We start from the raw sequence: 23773 nt of genomic DNA on the forward strand, positions 1-23773 counted from the left end.
GAATGGCTGCCCACTCCAGTGTTCTTGCCTGGAGAATCCCATGGACAGATGGGTGTGGTCAGATGTTCTTCTTGAGCCAGAATGGTGATCTAGTGCTAATTTCTAAACGCTGGAATTCATGTGTCAATAATTGGTCAGCTCCATTTTCTGTTATGGAATCATGTAAACACATATGCATGTGGCCAGTCATTCAGTCATGTCTGACTCTGTGACCCCATGGACTGTAGCCTGCTAGGCTTCTCTGTCCATGGGATTCTCCAGGCAAGAGTACTGGAGTGGGCTGCCATTTCCTTCTCCACCGAATCTTCCTGACCCAGGGATCAAACTCTCACCTCTTGTATCTCCTGCAATGTCAGGCATATTCTTTACCACTGTGCCACTTTCATGCAACCCTTACAGAAAGAGAGCATACTAATTTGGAAAGCTGGACTTTTATATGGATAAATTCTTGGGAACTCAGCTTGATGATACATGTTCTAGATGAAGAAACATCCAATCATGCTGGCTCGTGTTACTTTGAATATATGGTCACTAACCTTAAAAGGGACTTTGGGGCCACTCTCAGTCCTATTCTGTTTTCCTAGTCCATTCACACCGGTGTTCTCTGAGATGAGGATTTTCTTAGTTCAGCTCAGTTCAGTCATTCAGTCCTGTCTGACTCTTTGTGACCCCATGGACTGCCACACGCCAGGCCTCCCTGTCCATCACCAACTCCCGGAGTCTACCCAAACTCATGTCCATTCAGTCGGTGATACCATCCAACCATCTCATCCTCTGTCATCCCCTTCTCCTGCCTTCAATCTTTCCCAGCATCAGGGTCTTTTCAAATGAGTCACCTCTTCGCAGCAGGTGGCCAGAGTATTGATTTTCTATCTCCACTCAAATCTCTAATAACTTCCACTTTCAGCTGACCCCCTGGCTTGCCATCACCCTGGAAAATAAAGGGAAACAGAGAAGAGAAAGTCTTCAACCATCAGTCCCTTCCTTTACCCTAACAGGAAGCCCACCTCTCCCCCTTGACCTAGATGCATGGTTTCCCATCCTGTCCCTGTGGTCCTGATGCTGCCCTCCTTCCACTTGTAGTCTAGATGCCACTCCCTCCCATCTAGTCCAGGACTCCAATTCTTTAATTATCTCCTCTCTCTCCTACATCATCTATTTTTTCCTCTCTACGGGATCCTTCCCATCTGCTCATAAACATGCTCAACGACCTCCCACAAACAAAAGAAAGAAAGACACAGTGGAAAGCTTGCCTTGACCCTGCCTTTCCCTCTAGCGCTGACTCTCCTGCTGACCTTCTCCCCTTTCCATCAAGATTTTTCCAGCATGGTCCTTCATCTCTCACCTCTTCTTCTCCGCTGAACCTCCTCAAGTCAGGCATTGACTCCAGGCAGATGCTCAAGCCCATGGGCAATGCTGTTCTCTCACATCTGGGGTCTAAGCAGCATCCACAGTCAGCCACTGATCACTTTGTTTCCTCTCCTCGGCTCTTAGGTAACAGCTTTTCTCCGTCTTTTCTGAGACCTCCTGGATCGCTCTTTCTCACCTCCCTTGAATGAGTGTCTGCTGTGTCTCTGACTCACAGTGTTTCAGCATCCCCGGCTCCGGTACCCTGTTCCCAACCTCTATCCAATCCTTGGTAGAACTCATGCAAGACTGTACCTCTCCCTACAGATCTATGCAGAGGCATCCGAGTGTATGCCCTCAGCTCTGACCTTCTCCCCCAACTCCAAACTCATGGATACACAACCTCCTACTGACTGTTTCCCCCTGAGTATCAGAGGGCCATCTGGAATGCAAAACTGAGCTCTTCATTTTTGCCGCTCCCCCCAGATTCTCAACCTTGTTTCTGCTCTAGCATCTTTGCACTGGTTTGAAATTCTACTTCCCCAGGGATCCACAGGGATTACTTTCTCTATTCTAGGCTTCTGAGAAAATGTTACCCCAACTGAGAAGCCTTCCCTGATGGCCCTACCTAAAATGACACCCACCAGTCTTTTCAGGAATACACACCTTTGTTTTCTCTCTCTCTCTCTCTTTTTTTTCATATGGCCCTTAACTATGCCTGACCTTAAATTGTTTCTTACTTTCTGTCTCTGCCACTAGGTAGTTCTTCCAAAAGGGCAAGATAATTTTTCTGGTTGGTTCTTTGTTGCATTTGTGAATGACTAGACACAAGATAAACACTCAGTGTGGAAAGCCGTGAGTTAATGAATTTCAGAAAAGTCAGGTACTGTGACTGAAAGCTCTTATGTCACTGACTGAAATAATTCCAGACCTGGAAAGTAGACAGACAGATTGATGGATTGATCAATAGATAGAACTGATAGATGGATGGACAGATAGATAAGTGGATGATTGATAGACGGTAGAGAGAGAGAGAGAGAGAGGACAGAGAGATGGATGGATAAACATCTTTCAATGGCAAGGGATTTGAATATGAAGAGATGCCTCATTCAGACTATAAACATAGAGACGGTCTCCCAGTGCTGACCGTTTTCCCTGTGTGCTATTGTCTTAAGCGCCTTGGCGTGCAACCCATCGCTTAATCGTCCCTACAACTTGACGAGGTGAGAACTCTTATGCCTGTTTCACAGATAAGGAAACTGTGTCTGAGTCTGAGTGTCTGAGTCGGAGTACCATCTGCTTTTGTGTCTGCCGGTTCCCCGAGGACCCGCAGGTTCAGCCAGTCCTCAGGGCACGTGAGGGGACGTGGGATCCACGGAGACAGAGGGTAGACTGTGCTCTGCTCTGTGACGTGAGGAGCTTGAGCGTCAGTGGGTCTTGGCGCCTGGGGGTTCCTGGAAGCAGGTCCCCTTGGAGGCTGAGGGTTGACTGAAGTTGGCCAGTGGGTGCTCTGCTAGTGACCCAAAGAGCTGGGGTTCAATGCTAGATCTGCCCACCTTCTAGATCTCAGGGATGTGAGTTAGACAGTGTGACAAGCAGATACCCAGAAGGACCGGGAGGTGAGATACAGACGATGAGAGAGATGGAGACAGAGAGGTTCACAGGTGCAGAGAAGGAAGCAGAAGCCAAGGGGGGGATGAAGAGGCTGGAAGCCCCCGTGAGTGGGGCAGTGCATCTATCCCACTCGATCCCACACCTGTAGATTCTCTGAGAGTCTGTTCCTCCACACACACACACTGTTTACAGTGAGAGGATTGCTGGAGCTCCACTTTGTTCTGCTCCCTTCACCCCTGATAAAACACTATTTGCTTGAAACAAGCGCTAACGACGAGAAACCACGGCCAGTCCCCATCTGAACTGGTGACAAGGTACATTACTTAGTCGCTGTGTGGGAAGGTGACCGGTCCTCATTTGTTCTATTTCTCACATCTGGATGCGGCCACACATGGGATTCAGAAAACAGAAAAATCCTTTAAATCAATATCACAACTTTTTGAAATGCATAAAAAGTATTATATATTTATTTACACAGCAAATCCATGATAATATATATATTTATAAAAGCTAATCTTTACTCGTGTTACTAAAACTGAGTTTCTTAAACTGTGTCCGGGTATACATTAACATGATTATCCTAACACAGTATTGGTCCCTGATCCCTAAATGGCTGGCTACTGTCTCACGCTATAAACAGATTTGCTAAATTATTTGTTAGATTCTCAATGGAGATGACCCAGACTTCCATGTCTATGTTCGCAAATTGAGAATGACAACCGAAGGAACCCTGATTTCATCTACTGTTTGTAAAATCCATGTCTAGATAGCAGAGGGAAAGCCTGGCACGTGGAACTCATCCTTAGACCATTGTTAAATTTGTTCCTTTTACGCCTGTGCGATGTTCGACTTGAATGATGCCCATGAGATTTTGTTTCTAGACTTCATTGGCAACATGCTTCCCAAGCTATTCTTCCAAACACCATCCCTTAGCCGTGGGGGGGAAATGAAAGCGCAATGGATTCACTTCATGGAAAAAAGCATGTGTTCTCTTGTCTCCACAAGGTGGCACAGTGGGGACCAAAAATCCTCAGCCTCCTGATAGAGCTGCAATTATTGGAGGCTCTGACATAATTGCTATTATTAACGCTGCAGTTATCATTATCATTATGATATGCCTAAAGACCAACACACAGCCCTAGCCTTTGGTGAAAAGAGAAGGAGCTTTAATTTCTGTTTTTAATCTTCTTTTAATCTTCCCTCTGCCTGCCATAATCATTGATATTTTGCTTTCTTCCAATCTCAACCCTAGGAGTCCCCAGTTTGCACAAGTAGGTGTGCAGATCCTTCGTTTATTGAGACAGTTGGAGGCTGTCTTTCCCTGGAGGCTCAGGGGTAAAGACTCTGCCTGCCAATGCAGGGGACACGGCTTCAATCCCTGATCTAGGAAGATCTCATGTGCCACAGAGCAACCGAGCTTGTGTGCCATAAGTACCAAGTCTGTGCTCTCGAGCCCGGGAGCCACAACTACTGAGCCATGTGCCGCAAGTACTGAAGCCTGAGCGCCTGGAGCCCTGCTCGCAGGAAGAGGGACCGCCGCAGCGAGGAGCCCAGGGCCGCAGCTAGAGAGGGGCCCCTCCCGTCACAGCTCGCGAAAAGCCCGCGGAGCAACTGAGCCCCAGCACGGCCAAAAATAAAGGACTAAATAAAACTGAAAACAAAAAAGGAGGGACTTAAGGAAAAGAAAACCGACAGCTTAGGTAATAGCAAGTCACACTTCTGGAGACGGATACAACCTGCTTTACCTTGTTTGATGAGTCCGATGCAGCTCTCCCAGTTTTAGTCGCTCATGAGTACTCTGATATTTATTTATAATGTAAGAATGAGAAGGCCATCTTGGAGACTTTGGTTTACAGTTGGGGTCCAGATTTGCTCTTCACAAATTGCTATCTCTCTGGGTTCCACGCCAGATGGAATGCTGGAAAGAAACTCCAAAACACTGCAATGCGCTGTCCTTGGTTTTACAACTGGTACTGAGTTTAGACCATCTCTCCCCAGGGCTCAGGGACCAGAAGACGAGGGATCTGGGAATCTAGGCGGGGCAATCCTGGGCAGTTACGTACTCACTGGGAGCATATAAAAGAGCAGCCACTTTTACCCACATGGAAATGAAACTCAGGCTGGCCAGGTACAGTTGCCCAAGTCATTCACTGTGCAAGTCACCAATCTGCAGATGCACCTCTTAATAATAACACAAAGGGCCGATAGCGTCCTTGGCCCCAACATTGTCCCCAACTTCCATCAATCAAGCCTTTAGCGTCTCCAAACTTAGTAGTGTATTTGATGCCCTTTGTTAGTTACTTAGTCATAAATTCAGGTTGCCCTCATCAGAATCACAGTGCGTTATTCTAGGGACTACGTTTTTTATGCCACTACTCACTTCCGGCCTTTGTAATTGCAAAAGCAATATTTCATTTTTTAATGAAATCAGACCTGTCATTTTAAATGCTTGAACTTTTCCCATTTCAAGTAAGTCCAGTTTTTAAAAGTACAGTAATGTGAGATCTGCAAACTAAGTTCAACAAATATTATTTTTGTTAATAAGTTATTGATTGATTTTCATGAGAAATATTCAATTACATCACAGTTAGCTATCCATTAAGGAAAGACTTGAAAAGATGCAGAAAATAACATGAATAAGGAATTTTTCTCAATTTTTAAACTGAGATAGTTTAGCAATTATAAAATAGGAATAATTGTAGTAAAATACACACATCAGTGAAAAAAGCATAAAAAAAACCAAGAAACCAAAAAAAAAACGGGAGGGGGTGGTAAAAGCAGAGTGAGGGGGAAATCATCACATTTTGTGGCTTCAAAGAATGATGAAAAAATATAAAGCAAACTTCAAACCAGAAGTGTTTGGAAACAGTGAACCAGGGAGGCTGAGTAATTTCCCTAAATTGCACAGCTTTGTTAGTGGCAGTGATGGGAGTAAAACTAATTACTTTGGGAAGAGGGAAGATAACACGTTTAGAAAGTTGACCTCAGCCATCAATCTACACGTCATGATGAAAGCATGAATATTTAGAAAAAAAATAATTTTGCGATCCTTAATAAAACAGTATAATCTTACAGCTAACAATGCTTTCACTTTCGAATGCCTTTGAAACATGCTACTGTGATGGATATATGTGGAGAAAAACAAAGAATATTCATTGACTAAGCAACTCCTACATGCCAGAGAGTCGTGTGTACCTGTGTATCTTTGAACACACGTGCACACACACACGTATACATGTGAAGAGTATATCAGGGTAGGCATGTGTGAGGGTCCTGATAAATTCTTCACATTTACCCCACAAGGTCAGTAGCATCACCTCTATTTATACTCACGGAGAAAGGGAGGGTCGGCGACAAAGAGGGTGTTGCCCAAGTTCCCAGAGGCGGCAGGGGGCACACCCGAACTCTGAGCCCATGTCCATCTGGCTGAAAGTCTGCGATCCCCGCACAGGACGTCACAGCTTAGAAAAGCCTGCCTGGCGCCTGAGTGTGGCTGCCAGTCCCCTGGGGGCTCTGCACACTGCCGGGACCCACCAGCACATCACAGACCGAGTTTCCCCAAGTTCAATTCACAGAGGCTTATCTGGGTTATAGTAGTTCGCTTTCAGACACTGGGGCCTCCCCTGGTGGCTCAGATGAAGAATCAGCCTGCAATGCAGGAGACCCAGGTTGGTTCCCCGGGTCAGGAAGATCCCCTGGAGGAGGAAATGGCAACCCACTCCAGTATCCGTGCCTAGAAAATCCCATAGACGGAGGAGCCTGGCAGGCTACAGTGTGTGGGGTCACAAAGAGTCACGTTGGACGTGACTTACAACAACAACAACATTTAACAGAGATATCAGAGGATTGCTTTTCCCATTGACAGAAGGGAAGTCTCTCAACTTCCAGCAGCATCAGGAACAGCCATCGCCTCTGATGATCGTGGAGAGTGCGGGTCCTCGGGATTTGTGGTTTTTCCTGCGGCTGCACTTCCACGGTTTTGTCTCTATAAGAGGACTCAACTTTTCCTCCCATGTAAGATGGATTCTGACTCGATGAGCTGAGGTCCCTCTAATATTTTAGGAGCCCTTGAATCTGGAATCGGCAGTGGCTGGCAGAGGCTCCCCGCTTGCCTTAACCCTGCCCCGTGGCCAGCCTGCCTTCCCAGGCGAGCTGGTATCAGATGCCATCAACGGGCAGCACAGCACACAGTAAATAATTGATCTCCAACATGTGCTTCTAATTCAAATAAAGAGCCTTGAACCACAGTGTGTAGCGCATGTGACTCAAGTATTTTATGTAGAAATTGGAAGCTTTTACTTGTAGAAATTGGAAGCTTTCTGATCAGTCTCTGTAAAGACGTTTTCGCAGGGTCTGAACCTCTGGGGACTGTTTCTGTTTCAAGTTCAAGTTACTTAGCTCGTGATTAAGAAGCTTTTATAGGCCCCAGCGGTAAATGAGAGAACAGAGGAAAAAGCATTCTTTGGCTGCGTAATTTAGCAAGACTTAATCTATCTGTTTGGGTTTTCATCCACCGGGCTTGCTGAAAACTTTAAATGATTAACCTGTCTCTCTGCGGCCGGCAGACTCTCCAGGGCTTCCATCAAGAGCCTGACAGCACAGATCACTCAGCTCGGGTTACCTTCATTATCGAGAAGCCTCTCAATCTCAGTCCAGTGGCTTTTTCTTGGGATAACAGACAGGCTCTAGATCCAGTGTTCTTTACTTTGCAGTACTTAGCAAATAAAATAAATCAGTGAGACCAAAGAGCAGGAGGCAAGCGTTTATTTAACTTTAAATGTTCCCTGGTAGGTACTCAGCAACTCAGAGTCTATTGAACTTTGAAATATTCAGCCATGTTGACTTAAGTCCCCCGACTTGGCTCAAAATATCCCAAACCGCAAGCCTGCATATCCCCGGAGGAAAGGAACCCCGGGCGACCTGGTGGAGCAAGACGTTGTTTGCCCCCGGCCAGATCTCATGACCCAACCACACCGCCCTCAGAGGACTTCGTGAAGTTGCTTTAGTAAACTAATAGCCGTGAAAGAGCAGCCTGCGAATTCTCTGCGACGTGGGGTTTTTTCTGACGGCAGAAAAGGTTCCGAAGTGATGCAGGCGAACGATGGTGTCCGAGGCTGCAGGAAGACATCGTCTCTTCCGGGGAGCGTCCCGGAGGCCGCCTTGCTCGAGCTCTGCCCACACTTGGATCTGAACTGCGTCCCAGTTACTAACTTTTATTTTTAAAGCTCTGCCCTCCCAGGAGGCCTTCACAGAGAATTTGCCAAGCGCCTCCCTGCTGCCTCGGCTGCCGGGCTGTGTGATTCCGCCCTGCGTTCTGTGTGTAGTACCCAAGTGTTTGCATCCCGTCCCCTTAAAAGTGAAAGTAAAGGAGAGAGGGAGGTCGGTCACAGCCTGTGCAGGACTGGGGCAGGGTTTTGGGATTGAGCCGGCTCCCCTGGTGGCTCAGATGCTAAAGACTCTGCCTGCAATGCAGGACACCTGGGTTCCATCCCTGGGTTGGGAAGATCCCCTGGAGGAGGAAAGGGCAACCCACTCCAGTATTTTTGCCTGAAGAATCCCATGGACACAGGAGCCTGGCGGGCTACAGTCCATGGGGTCGCAAAGAGTCGGACAGGACTGAACAGCTAATACCGTGTGATTTAGAGAGTGCCCCAGGTGTGTGTGTGGGGGGGGGAATTCTAGAAGTCCACAGGTGAAGCTTCCTTTTATAAAAGTTCGGGGGACTCCTAGGCATACATCCAGAGAAAAACATGATCCAAAAAGACACATGCACCCCAGTGTCACTGCAGAACTGTACAATGGCCAAGAAATGGAAGCAACCTAATGTCTGTTGACAGAGGAGTGGATAAAGAAGACGTGGTGCATACAGACCATCACTCAGCCATTGAAAAAATGAAATAATGCCATTTGCAGCAATGTGGATGGATCTAGACATTGTCATGCTGTGTGAAGTCAGATAGAGGAGAAGTGTCATATGACATCCCTTTTATGTGGACTCTGAAAAGAAATGATACAAATGAACTTACCTACAAAACAAACAGACTCACAGGCTTGGAGAAGGAACTTGTGGTTGCTGGGGAGAAAGCATAGTTAGGGAGTTGGGGATGGACATGGACTCACAGCTCTATTTAAAATGATAACCAACGCAGCCCTGCTGTGGAGCATAGGGACCCTGCGCAGTGTTGTGTGGGAGCCTGGATGGGACACGGATTTGGGGGAGAACGCACACATGTGTGTGCATGCCTGAGTCCCTTCGCTGTTCACCTGAAACCCTTGTTAATTGGCTAGACCCTCATCAAAATAAAAAGTTCAAAGGAAAATAACAAAGCTCGGGTGTTTATGCACACGCCTTGCAGAACATCTGAGACAGAAAAATCAGCGCTTATAATAGACAGAACTAGTAGAATATTTTAAACTGAGTAGAATGAGTGTCTAATCATTTAAATAAGCGTGGTCCAGAGAGTCTGCTTGGCACATATCCTGGCCAACTCTGAAGAAATGAAATAAAATATTTAAAACCAGGATCTGGGTTTCTTGGTATATATACTTAGAGTGCATGTAGATGAATCCATGCAGTCTGACCTTGCCAGGAGCTCTTCTTTTTTAAATTAATTTTTATTGGCGCATCATTGCTTTACAAAGCTGCATTAGTTTCTACTGCAAAATGAATCAACTATACCTGTATCTATATACACACATATATCTATATCCATCCATATGTGTATCCCGTCCTTTTTGGACTGCTTTCCCATTCGGGTCCCTGCAGAGTTCTAAGAGGCATTTATTTCCTTTGCTACACATAGGTTCTCATTCGTTTTTGCCTAGGATTCTTAAACACAGTCTTGGGGGACTTGTGCTTTTCTGCCCAAACTGCACAGCACTTGCCTGCCTGGGTCTCTGTAGGCTCCGGGTCACCAGCCCTAGTGAGGGTCCCATTCAGACAGAGAACCGAATCTGCTGGAGGCGCGGGAGGAGATGAAGGGCAGCCCAGCGGAGCCAGGCTCACTCTCCCATCGAGGCCGCTTAGGCCTCGGTGTCTCCGGGGCAGTCACAGGCCCAGAACAATCCTTTGGTGTTTGTTTTATAATCACAGTGGCATTTCCTCAACCCTTCCAGAAAATCTTTGGTTTCCACGGAGACCCACTCCATCGAAGGTCATCTACAAGTTCACATTGGATGTAACTTGTACATCCATTTTATTTTTCCTTCCGAGCCTTTGCTTCCTGGATAATTCCCTCTAGTGTTAGTTGCTCAGTCATGTCCAACTCTTTGTGATCCCATAAACTGTAACCCACCAGGCTCCTGTGTTCATGAAATTCTCCAGAGTGAACCGCATCTCCTTCTCCAGGAGATCTTCCTGACCCGGGATGGAGCCCAGGTCTCCTGCGTTGCAGGCACATTCTTTACCTCTGAGTCACCAGGAGAGCCAGCTCCTCTAGATCTATGGCTTGCTCTGGGTTTCATAGTTGTCTAGTCATTAAGTTGTACCTGGCATTTTGCGACCCCATGGACTGCAGCACGCCAGGCTTCCCTGTCCTTCACTGTCTCCCAGAGCTTGCTCAAACTCATGTCCATCGAGTCAGTGATGCCACCGAATAATCTCATCCTCTGTCGCCCCCTTCTCCTCCTACCTTCAATCTTTCCCAGCGCCAGGGTGTTTTCAAATGAGTTGACTCTTTGAACCATGTGGCCAAAGTGTTGGAGCTTCAGCTTCAGGGTCACTCCTTCCAGTGAATATTCAGAGTTGATTTCCTTTAAGATTACTCTCAGGAATTTTATTTATTGTCATCTCTACACAAGTCCAGAGGTGTGCTATCTAGGCTCACATGCCTTTCTGCTTGTCCAGTTTCCTTTGTAAGGAACATCCCCAATCCTCACTCTCAGGAGATGGCTGCAGGAGCTCCGGCTACCACGACTGAGATCCAGGTGAGGAGAAGGATGAATGCATGAGGCTAACAGGGCATCTGACAGCTAAGACAGACCCAGCCAAAAAGCTGTCTGTATTTTTTTAAGATTTTCTTTTGATGTGGACCATTTTTAAGTCTTTATTGAATTTGTGACAATACTGCATCTTTTTCAAGTTTGGGTTTTTTGGGTTTTTTTTTTTTTTTTTTTTGGCCTTGAATCTCCCTGACCAGGGATTGAACCTGCACCCCCTGTGCTGAAAGGCAAAGTCCCAACCACTGGACGGCTAGGGAAGTCCCAGTGAGCTTTCTTAAAGGTCACAGTCAGACAGTTCTGCTGACATCTCAGGAACCAGAACTTCGTCATAGAAGCACACTCTCCATCCCACCCTGGACTGCAAGAAAGACTGGGAAACGCAGTAGAAATTTTCTTTTCTTTCTTTTTTTTTTTTTTGGAGGCTAATTCCTTTACATCATTGCAGTGGTTTTTGTCATACATTGAAATGAATTAGCCATGGATTTACATGTATTCCCCATCCCGGTCCCCCCTCCCACCTCCCTCTCCACCCGATCCCTCTGGGTCTTCCCAGTGCACCAGGCCCGAGCACTTGTCTCATGCACCTAACCTGGGCTGGTGATCTGTTTCACCCTAGATAATATACATGTTTCGATGTTGTTCTCTTGAAACATCCCACCCTCGCCTTCTCCCAGAGTCTACAAGTCTGTCCTATACATCTGAGTCTCTTTTTCTGTTTTGCATATATTTATCGTTACCATCTTTCTAAAGTCCATATATATGTGTTAGTATACTGTAATGGTCTTTATCTTTCTGGCTTACTTCGCTCTGTATAATGGGCTCCAGTTTCATCCATCTCATTAGAACTGATTCAAATGAATTCTTTTTAATGGCTGAGTAATATTCCATGGTGTATATGTACCACAGCTTCCTCATCCATTCGTCTGCTGATGGGCATCTGGGTTGCTTCCATGTCCTGGCTATTATAAACAGTGCTGCGATGAACATTGGGGTGCATGTGTCTCTTTCAGATCTGGTTTCCTTGGTGTGTATGCCCAGAAGTGGAATTGCTGGGTCATGTGGCAGTTCTATTTCCAGCTTTTTAAGAAATCTCCACACTGTTTTCCATAGTGGCTGTACTATCTATTTTAACCTCGGCACTTGGTTATCCCAATTGGGAATTTGTCAGTCAGGTAGTCAAGAATGAGATGTTTGATAACGCAGAAATTTAAAATATCTACCTCACTGTTTTTTGTGGGGGGATTAAGTGCATCTGTGGAAAGCACCTTGTCAGTGGCACATGAAAATAACTTCTCTTTCTCTCCTCCTCTGTTCCCTCCTCCCAGGCTGAAATACACATGACCACAGAGCCTCAATGCCATGATCTATTTTCTGTCTAATTAGGTCTACTGAATAATGTCATTTTTTTTAAGGGAAGAGGCATGCCAGAAAAAAGAAAATTCTCATCATTGACAGAGTGTTTCAAACTAGAAATGCTATTTTGAAGACTGATTTCTTTCAATGCTTACAGGAGCACTTAACCGTTCATTTGAATAGGGCTGTTCTGCAAGCTGTTAGAAACCCATAAAAATGGTTTCTAATTCTGCACACATCCTAACTCGAAGGAACAGGAATCTCATGTTTGGTGCCCTGTCCCCAGGGCTGACCACATCCACAGAGTTCCCACCAGCCTAGGCACACACTTTTTGCACAGTTTTAAGATCTTCATCATAAAGTAACTCATTGGGGCATCAGAGTTTGTTATCAGTCTAAACAGAAAATGAGAGATGCATGTTACACAGGATGCTGGTCGTATTAATGCATCTAATCTGGGTAAGAGGGTTTGCTGGACAGAACACAAGAGTGTGGACAGGCAGAGTCCAGGAAGTAAAGTGAATGGGACTAGACTGGTGTGAGACAAGCTAAAAGGAGGAAGGGGCAAGTTTGCTCGTTGTTCTGGAGGTTGTTATCTACTTGGTAGATGGCAGTACTCTAATTTAGCTGAGTAATTGCTGCTCTGAAATCCAACTCGATAGGGCATGTGCAATTTAAGAAATGGTTTTGCATTTCTGAAGCAAGATGAGAAAAATAAATGGTGTGATTTTTCTCTCTGACATTAAGTTCCAGGATAATTTTGCAACCTGTGACCTTCAGAGATCTCTTGTCCATACAACAGCAGGAATAAAAGATTTGCACATGTGCATTTATAAAATGACTTTATTGCTCACAGACAAAAGAAAGAAGGAGGAAAAGGAGAGAAGGAAGGGAGGGAGGAAAAAAAAAACAAAAGAAAAATAGCTTATATTCCCATATATTTTACTTCTATTGGTAATCTGGTGCTCTGATTCAGTAAAATTTACTTGTGTGCTTTAACTTAAATGGTGAGAGAGGGGGGAATTTTCCAGAAAAAAAGCAAAAACTATGTGTATACATATTTATATTTATATAAAATAAATGAAAAGAGAACTGTGGCATATACTTAATATCAGCTCAGCAACAATGGAAAAAAATCATACAGATAATTCTGAAGGTAGCTGATAATTCTTCAGTTGATAAAGCTTAGAGTGACTCTTCATTCCTAGGTGATCAGGTTTGTGTTTAAAGTAATCATGATTAACATCTCTTAACATGGAAATAGAGTGTACAAGTTTATCTCCTGCCCTACAATTTAAGCAATTCTGAAGCACTTAGCTGATCTGCTTCAAAATGTGCATTAGAATCACCTTAATTATATTTCACAAAATCCTTCATTTAAATGATGGTTCCAAGTTCCAAGGAAGGGTTATTAAAATCCAGAGTTTAAGTTGTTTCTGTTTTCTAAAGTGACCAAGATAGAAAATATCCATAATTGCTTGTAAGCGAAAATAAAGACTTTTCTCCTCACAGTCTCCCCACCTCCTAACGCCCCACCCAACTGCCAAAAAAATGAAAATAAAAAAGGCCCCATCCCGTGTGTAGCCAGAGCTCCAATCTTTCAAGACACAGAGACATGCTTCCTCTCAGAGTCTGAGACTGTTTATGGGTCTCCAACTCTTCACCCCACCTCTGCGACCCTGACCTTTCCTCCTGCCCTCAGAGAAGGAGGGGGCAGGTGGGCGGCAGAAACCCCCTTGTCACCGACCTGACAAAACTCCTGTTTGCCGCCTGCTCTTCCACACACAGCCACTCCTTGGAGTCAGTCACCCAGGGCGTTTGAGAGAGAAATCTCTCTCTGAAAAGTAATGCCCACTTTTCTTCTGCCTTGTGGATGAGAGAAAAAGTAACTTCCAGTCATTTTTGATCCTCCCCTGGCAAGTGGCACAGAGGCTCTGTCAGAATTTGGTGACAGGAACACTTCTTACAGATGCATTCTCTGCCAGCTGATACCAAGACCCTCGGAGGGGTGAACACGGTGACTCGAACGGGTCCGGTGAGTTCACAGTGAAACAGCTCAACATCACAAGCTACTGAATGCATTCCTTGCACATCCTGATTGTAAGACATAAGATTTTTATAGGTAGCTCATTACACTATCAATTTGGATATGTTTAAAATTTTATCATTCATGCTATTTTCCTTTCTACTGTCTATTATTATTTGTCCTCGTATCCTTTGTTCCTTATTACTGAAATATTATACTTCCAGCAGATAACACAAGTGTATGGAATAATTAAAAGAGATGAAATTTAAATTAATCAATTAGGCTTCTTGATAGCCTCCCTAATATAACAGTTGCTAGCCAAAAAAAAAAAATTAAACAATTGTATACAATGCAATGTTGAGATATCTTTTTTTATTTAACCTGCTCTATTTATCTCTCATCACCATCAAAGACAGGTGTCACAATCTTCAAAAGCTCTGTTTATAACCAGTTGCCTTATGGTGATTGGCTAGAGAGTAAGAATGACTGCGTGGTAGGGAGCCCTCACAGTTAGGATTCAGGACTACATTTGGGATTCTACGGAAATCCTATTTAAAGTCAGCAGGGCCTTCTGGTAGGGCGCTTCCTTACACTCCTCGGGGGCGGAGGGGGTGGTCTCCTCTGGGTTTTCCGAGCTGCTGACAATGGCCACCGCGCTGAACGACCTTCTTCTGACCTTGGCGTCGGGCGGGGCGGCCCCTCGCAGGGGCAGGGCCTTTTCCACGCTGTGGAGCTGCTGGTCTTTCCAGTCGAGCTGCTTGGCGCTGCAGAAGGGGGCGTAGACCTCCACGCTGCCTTCGAACTGCAGGCAGTTCACCTTGTAGTACTTCCTCTTCACTTCCAAGACGTCGTGAAACCTGTGGCCCCAGAGGATTTCCCGGGGCACGTAGGAGCTCCGGGACTGGTGGGACGTCCCGGTGGAGTCCCCGGTGTAGATGAACGTCACCAGGATCTCAAAGTTATCCCTGGCCACGGCCTTCCGGTCGAGCGCATAGAGGGGGCTGTCGCGGTCGATCTCATGCACGATGGTCACCGGGGTGACGAGGATGATCTGGTCGTTGAGCAGCCTCAGGTCCTTGAAGGCCATGGTCATGCGCCCCTCGCCGTCCTCCGCGTAGCGCAGCAGCTGCGCGCGGACCGTGCCCTCCACCACGTGGTTGGGGCGGAAGTCCCCGATGCGCCACATGAGGCAGAGCTTGCCGTCCCTCATGCCCACCAGTGCGAAGTAGCTGAACCGGATGGTCTGCGCCCTCTTCCTGGCCGTGGCCATCTTGGCCAGGGCCGCCCCGATGATGAAGGTGTTGATGACACAGCTCAGGATGGACTGCAGGATGACGGTGAGCACGGCCACGGGGCACTCCTCGGTGACGCAGCGGTAGCCGTAGCCGATGGTGGTCTGGGTCTCCAGGGAGAAGAGGAACGCCGCCGTGAAGGAGTGGACGTTGTCCACGCAAGGCGTGGCGCCCGGGCCCTGGTTCTGCAGGTCGCCGTGGTGGAAGGCTATGAGCCAGAAGACCGAGCCGAAGGCCAGCCAGGAGAGGACGTAGGACAGTGAGAAGATCACGAACATGTGGCGCCACTTGATGTCCACGAGGGTGGTGAAGATGTCCACCACGTAGCTGCCCCACTCCCCGAAAATGTGCTTGAAGTACACGTTGCAGCTGCCGTCTTTGTGCAGCAGGCGCCGCCTCGCCCTGCGCTTCTCGGCCAGAAGGCGCTCCGGGGCGTAGCCCGGGCACTTGGGGTCCACGCTCACGATGGGGTAGCTGCCGCCGTAGTAGCTCATGCTCGCCGGCGCCCTTGGGGTATTTCCGGGTGACTGCTGGGGAAGCAAGGGTCGGAGGAGCGCTGCTCTTTGCGAGTTTGGGATTTTTCCACTTCAAACCTGAAAAACAGAAAATTCCACACCTTCTTTAGCTTTCAGTCTCCTTCTTTAGAGCAATTGGCCCAATTCGAAGCAATTTGATGCCGTCTGAAACAGCTCAGACTTCATCTGAACGGCAGAGACCTTAAGTATTGATCACTCATTTCAGTTTAGAATCCAACTCAGTCATTACAGGAGCAAACTATGCAATTAGAGAAAATAACATTTTTATATATGCATAAGGCTTCAGTAAACACTGTGATTATCCCAAATGAGGCCTCACGGCCTCTTCTGACCCAACGTTAAAAAAAAAAAAAAATTGTCTTCATTTTGTAGACTCTTCTGGCCTGAGGACATTTAGAAAACAAAACAATCTATAATGTAAAAAGGCAAAACAATTCATGTATTTGTCTAGCCATCTTAGAGGCTTTCTGTTTAAGTCAGATGGTTTTCCTTAGAAAAAGGCAAATAAGAGTTTTTATGTTCCAAAGGGTGGTGAGCAGGGAGGAACTGGGAGATTGGGATTGGCACATATATGCAATTGATATGGTGTATAAAATATTATAAACTAGATAGCTAATGATCACATTCGCACAGCACAGGGAACTCTGCCTAATGCCCAGTGGTGTCCTGAGGGGGATGGAAGCCAAAAGGCAGGGGGATATGTTCACCTGTGACTGATGCATTCCCCTGCACACCAGAAACTAGCTAGCAACATTGTAAAGCAACTATGCTCCAATAAAAAATAACTTAAGCAAAGAGGGGGTTTCTAGTTACTGGTACAGTGTAACTTACATACAGGTTGTATCATAGATGGTCCCTTGCCTTCTGTATCTGCAGCCTCCTTCTCTTCCACAGAGGTGTTTCTTCCTTGTGTGGTTCCCAGGACAGAACAGAACTGACAAGGATGCTGTTTCAGACTCAACTTTACCCTAGCTCCTCCTTTAGTTTTGAGAGGAAAAAAAAATCTTTCTTAACCCTGGAGGAGTTAAAACCACTCCCAGGTGAGCTTTCAATAAAGTATAAAATTGCTCCTGTCTTTGTTTCAAAACATCCATACTTTTTTTTTTTCTTCTTTCTTTCCTTTTTTTCTCCGACACTGGAAGCTCTTCTCTTTCTGTCTGAATAGAAGCCGAAGATGTGCCAAGGCCACTCGTCTTGCTTCCCTCTTAAAGGGAGCGTGCTGCAGTTGGACCCTCTCCCCCAGCTCTTCACTGTGCGCCTAAGGTTTTCACGGCCCTGCCTGGGCAAAGTCGTTTTCCTTCCTCCAAATCCATTCACTCTTTAAAGATCAAGTTATATTGATACATACAGTTATTATTGCTTTCAGCTTCTTCGATATAGGTCAATGGTTTTCCAGCTCAACTCAAAGTAAGTTTAAATAATTCAATACTGAGTGGTCTTTAGTTACTTCTCTGCCAAAACAGCCAAGTCACGGGGGCCCAGTGCTAATGGTTCAGTAGTTACTAGAACCTGTTTTCTGCACCATCTACCTGCCAGGTGGGGGAGAGTGGAGGAGGGAGGAGACGTTGTACTAGAGGATCCTGTTGCTTGGCTGCCTAGAAAATTTCACAGGAATAAATAGTATTCCAGACATTGAGACACCTCCACCTTGAAACCAACCAAAGAAATTAATCACCAAGTATTTATCCAGTGCCTTCCCAAGATGAAAGGGAGGAATGAGTTAATCCACCCCCCACCCCCAAAGTCAACAGGAATCATTTTTCTTCTTCTCCAGGGACCAGGCCCACTTTACAATAAGCACTTTGTCTGGTGGCCCATTGTGAGGATGGACACTCTGCCTACAGCCAAGATGTCCTGGGAGGCATGTCCAAGTTCTCCCCGTCCGTCCGGCTGCCTCCGGCTGCTTCACCCACCAGCCTTCAGATCTGCCTTGATTAGTCATGTGTCTTTGTTCAGCTCTTCAACTGCGTTTTGGGGAGACAACTGCATACTTTCAGGATGTGGCCCGCGGCTGAGCAAACCTATCCTGAAATGTTGAAGGCAAAATATCCCCATGCCCTGTGACGCCCCAGAGGGTGGGATGGGGCGGGAGCTGGGAGGGGGGTTGAGGAGGGAGGGCACACGTGTGTACCTGCGGGCAATTCATGTAGAGATACGGCTAAAACCAACACAGTATTGCAAAGCAATTATCCTCCAATTAAAAATACACTTAAGTTAAAAAAAAACAGAAAACTATTTCCACAAATGTTGCCCACAGGATACAGGATTCTTTGTAGGTCTGACTGATGTGCCTCGGATGGACACATTATAAACAGGAAGCTATTCAAGGTTGTCAGTGTCTACTCCCTCATCTGATCATTGGAGGCATGAGAATGCAACAGTCTCATCAGAGGCCCACAGGACTGCAAATTAAGAAGCTGATTCAGAGATAGGGCTGTTCTCTTCATCCATGCTTCCTTCTAACCCAGTTCCTTCAAGGGAGCTGCACCCATCGTGGGAGTCATAAATCAAGAGCTGCTGTGAGACACTCTGCTCTTTCCTGCTGCCAAAAGGAAAAAGAGAGGTTTTTCTTTGAAATGGCATTTGCTTGGCATTGCTCGGAGTTTCAGTAGCGCCAACAAATGTTATAAACAAGCCCTTTTTAAAAATACCTTCCACAGTATGCTAATTGGTGAATGAAGTTTCAATTAATACAAGCTACAAGTGAGCAAATGTGAATCTGTGGGAAAATTATTTCTGCATAATGTAACAATGTCAGGGATACAAGTTAACAGCTGTGAGAATTCTGTTCCCGAAACCATCAGGTCCTCTACTGTGGTTTATTATCCTGATCATACATTTCAGCTTGTCCAGAGAAAAGTGTTCAGATTCTGTTTAAATGTGTACAATTTATTCATCTATCCTTCAATTTTCCCACCATGTAAATGATGCATTTCCTAAAAGGCAATGTCCTTTAAGCTAAATGATAGATGACAGTGAAACTGATTTATTTAGTGTTAACCATTTTTCAGCCTTACACCATGAGCTAAGATGCTTACAAAGGCCCTGTTGTCACAATGGGTAGAAACAATGTAGGTGTGTGTTTTTTTTTTTAGTCTCTTGTTTCATGTGTTGTGTTAACTTGAGCACTTTTCTAATAGTTTATGGATAAAGAACAGAAGATAAGGTTTGCCGATTGACTGGACATTTCTATAGTTAACATTTGTTTTCCTCAGAATTAAAACTGGGCTTTAAAATTACCCGAATGCTTTCAAAATCATCTTGCCACCATCAATCCCATCATGAAAAAGTATTTTCAGGGCTTCCCAGGTGGTGCTAATGGTAAAGGATTCCTCTGCCAATGCAGGAGACACAGGAGACTCAGGTTCGATCCCTGGGTCAGGAGGAGGAAATAGCAGCCCACTCCAGTATTCTTGCCTGGAAAACCCCCTGAAGAGAACAGCCTGGGGAACCACAACCTGTGGGGTCGCAATAAGTTGGACACGACTGAGCAACAAACCACGCATGCAAACTATCTTCAGTGTTCCTGGTTCTATATTTCCTTTTGCATGCTTTATTCCTTGGTCTCCTAAAACTAATGGTGGCTATTTCATTCCCTGCAAAACTCCTTTTTTTAACAAAATGGGAATTTGATCACTGAAATTAAAAAATGGTGGGCTATAAAGTTCAAAAACAAATGCTAGTTCTAAGGTTCCCTTTTCTACTCCAGTTTCTAGCTATCTTGCCTGGTGATTAATGAGAGAGATAGGAAAGGATCTTCAATGTTATATGGACTTTGTCCTGACGTGGAGTTCTTTTACAGACGTGACTTGAGTAGGAAGCAGCACACAGTGAGGAGGGTGGATCTTCCTGAAAACAGCATCCTAGTTCATCACAACTTTCAAAGAAACTTAGGAGGGAACACAGGTGAGAGAAAAAAAGTTAGAAGGGTAGGAGATCCAATCCTCATAACGACTTTTCTCCAACCTCGCTCATTGTACTAAGTAAAGACATTAAAAAGCTCCTTGATCTGCTCTGACCAGTGACATCTGCTGTTAGGCCCCAGCTTTTCAGATCTCTGTGTGAATTCAGGGAGAAACCCTTACTGGTAAAGCCCACCTTCTGGGCTACAGAAGGTGGCTCAGTGGTAAAGAATTCACCTGCCAAAGCTCAGGAGATGGGGGTTCGATCCCTGGGTCGGGAAGATCCCCTGGAGAAGGAAATGGCAACCCACTCCAGTATTCCTGCCTGGGAAATCCTCTGGAGAGAGGAGCCTGGCGAGCTACAGTCCGTGGGGTCACAAAGAGTCGGACACGACTGAGCATCGGAGCACGCACATGGAAATGACAGGGAAAATTTTCAGCAAAACAGAGGAGCAGCCTGCCTATCTGTCCCCTATTCTCAATGCACAAAAATGCTTCAGTCAGACTCACCAGTTTTGAAACAGATCTGCCATTTTGCTATATACTCTCAAACTCAAGTCATTTACCAAGCAGAATACTCTGTAAAGAGTTCTTCAGGCCTAAGTTTCTCATTAGCACATTGAGGGTATAACACAGTGGCTAAGACTTTACAATCCTCTGTCACCTTCGTAATAAAATTTGATCTGGTCGCTAGCCTCTGCTTAATATAAATATATGAATAGCAATAGTAATCATCTCTGTATAATTGGAGAGGCAGCACCAATAAAAGTCTAAAACATCTTCAATAACACTCACTTGTCACTTCTGTGGCCTTTGAGATGAACAAGTGCTTTCTTTCCCGTGTAAATGACTTTCATGAAGTCATCCAGAATCAAGTTACTTTCCTGGCAAAACTGTTAGATAGGGTAAATTTTGGTGGAAACGTGAGAGTTGAAAGGGCAGAGATTAGAGAGGGTGGCCTGAATTCTCCTTGCAGGTCATGATGTTTGAGAATGTGCTTGGCAGGAGTCTGTGGGGTGGGGGTGGGGGGGAGGGAGTTCAGGAGAGGTGTGATCCAGGGGAATGAGGGTGGGCTCTGGTTGGTGAAGAGGCAAGAAAGAGGGATGCTAATGAGTTAGGAGAGGACCCAAACAAGCTATTTTGCACAAAATCTGTCCCACAACTTCTTGTCTTGGAATGAAGCCCGAGCCTGACCTTGCCTGGAATCATCAGTAAGACACTCAGATGCTCTTAGGTGGGCCTGACGCTCAGTCACTGAACATCTGCTTCACCCACTCCCTGCAAGATGCCTCTCGTCCTTCTCCACCTACCCCGTCTCCCTGGTTTCAGTGTCTCCCTTGCTGACAAATCCGCAACATTTCATGCTCCCTTCTCAGCTGCTCCACACCCCCCGGAGGAGCCACGGCTACACATGGAGCTTCTGTTACGTCTCTGTTCCCTCTCCCCTCCAACCCTGGTCCAGCTTCTCAGCAACCGTGGATTTTACCTCTTCCCAGATACGATCTTACAGCTTCCCTTTCTGAATCAATTTACAAAGCTTTACGTTGAACAGAGGGGTTTCATACTCAGCGTCTCCTTAGGTTCACTGATAACACATATGTTAAATATAGTATAATATATATATTAACTCTAAAATGCATATGCATTATAACATATGTTATAATATGTTATTAGCAAACTTAAGGAGATGCTGAGAAGGGAGACGCTGGGAAGATGCAGAAACCCACCCCTAAAGGTGCTGCTATTAGCTTTATCTGGAGGCCCTTTCTTCAGCCCTCTTTTCCTTTGGGCTCCTCTCATGGTTCAGATGGTAGAGAATCTGCCAGCCATGCAGGAGACTTGGGTTCCATCCCTGAGTTGGGAAGATCCCCTGGAGGAGGAAAAGGCAACCCACCCCAGCATTCTTGCCTGGAGAATCCCATGGACAGAGGAGCCTGGCAGGCTGCAGTCCGTGGAGTTGGAAAGACACGACCTAGTGACTAAACAAGAACAGACACAGACAGTGTGTGGCCCCCAGAGCTGTGGACGTCACCGTTGCTTCCCACGGTGAAGCCGCCTGGGCCGCTTGTCTGTCCTTCCGCCGCTTCCCCAAAACCCTAGGGGCTGCGTCACTTTCTTTCATCTTTCACAACTATTCAGCTCAGCCCAGTCGCTCAGTCGTGTCCGACTCTGCGACCCCATGAGCTGCAGCCCACCAGGCTCCCCTGTCCATCCTCAGCTCCCGGAGCTTGCTCAAACTCATGCCCATTGACTCAGTGATGCCACACAACCTCTGCGGCCTCATCCTCTGTCGTCCCCGTCTCCTCCCGCCTTCAATCCCTCCCAGCATCAGTGTCTTCTCTGATGAGTCAGCTCTTCACATCAGGTGGCCAAAGTACTGGAGGTTCAGCTTCAGCATCAGTCCTTCCTATGAATATCCAAGACTGATCTCCTTTAGAATGGACTGGTTGGATCTCACTGCAGTGCAAAGGACTCTCAAGAGTCTTCTCCAACAGTACAGTTCAAAAGCATCAGTTCACAACTACTACCAAATAGAAAATTCCCTAGACCTTGTTCTCCACACACACACACACACACACACACACACACACCTGTATACACGGTACATATACTTCCAGCTCAGTTTAAGAATTTTATTGTTATTTGCTCTGAGGAAGCAACCTAAAGGAAACAAGACTGACAAGCTCAGCAATGTTAATGAATTAATTCTCAAACAGCTTATCATGCCGTCTTCTGTTTTAAATGCTATGTACCTGCATTACTGAGCCGGCTCTGAAGCTGTTTATTGTTCTCATCTTGAAAATAAGCCTGCCCTCCCATGTCGGTTGGGTGTCAGCCCTTCTGGCTTAGAGTTTACCTTGAGTTGGACCCAGATTCTCATGGATATCATGACATCTTAATGTCTCTTTGAGAGACCACAGTTCAATTTCCCCTCGTTGTGGAAGGAAAGCCTTTCCCCAGTGGTCTCCAAAACTCCAGTGGAAAATTTGTGATTTTTTCCTTATTTTGCATTTTTTTAAATTAATTTTTTAAAAAATTGAACTTCTGCTGTGTGTTTGAACTGCCCACCTTCAAGAATGAACCAGCCACCTTTGCGATGCTTCCCAGGGGGCACAAGCAATACAGAACCTGCCTGCGATGCAAGAGACACAAGAGACTGGGGTTCGATCCCCGGGTCGGGAAGAGCCCCTGGAGGAGGGAATGGCAACCCGCTCCACTATTCTTGCCTGGAGAATGCCATGAACAGAGGAGCCTGGTGGGCTATGGTCCATGAGGTCACAAAGAGTCAGGCGTGGTTACCATGGGGTACGGTCCAAGCTCCACAGTACAGTCCTCCAGCAGTGAAGTTAAAAGGAGGGCATATGGAGATCAAAAAAAAAAAAAAAAATGTCTGGCAGTAAAACGTGTTTAATAGAACTTATTAAAAAGATGATTGAATGATTAGAAATGTGGTTCTCCTAATGCAAATGCATGCTATTATATTTTTATTTCAAAGATAAAATATAGGGGTTTCCCAGGTGGTGCAATGGTAAAGAATCCACCTAGTAATGCAGGACACGCAGGAGATGTGTGTTCAACCCCTGAGTCGGGAAGATCCCCTGGAGAAGGAAATGGCAACCCACTCTAGTATTCTTGCCTGGAGAATCCCATGGACAGAGGAGCCTGGTGGCCTATAGTTCATGGGATAGCAAAAGAGTTAGACATGACTTAACAAATAAACCACAGCATATATATATATATATATATATATATATCATATAC

At 45.9% G+C, this 23773-nt stretch overlaps 1 protein-coding gene across 4 annotated transcripts in view; it reads right to left on the reverse strand.

Annotated features, from left to right (window-relative positions):
* Nucleotides 1-13080: 13080 nt before the first annotated feature.
* KCNJ16 (potassium inwardly rectifying channel subfamily J member 16) overlaps nucleotides 13081-23773 on the reverse strand; it is a 62847-nt gene continuing 52154 nt past the window's right edge. For 2 of the 4 annotated variants that reach the window (XM_070480068.1, XM_070480066.1), the window contains exon 2: nucleotides 13081-16166. In XM_070480068.1, the coding sequence (XP_070336169.1) occupies nucleotides 14805-16067 (1263 nt within the window). In that variant the 5' untranslated portion in view covers nucleotides 16068-16166 and the 3' untranslated portion in view covers nucleotides 13081-14804. Of the gene's footprint in view, nucleotides 16167-16940; nucleotides 17272-23773 lie in introns of those variants that run through there. The other 2 variants (XM_020905411.2, XM_070480067.1) reach the window with 2 other exon arrangements.

Source organism: Odocoileus virginianus, chromosome 17 (genome assembly GCF_023699985.2).
Source record: "Odocoileus virginianus isolate 20LAN1187 ecotype Illinois chromosome 17, Ovbor_1.2, whole genome shotgun sequence".
NCBI lineage: Eukaryota > Metazoa > Chordata > Mammalia > Artiodactyla > Cervidae > Odocoileus > Odocoileus virginianus.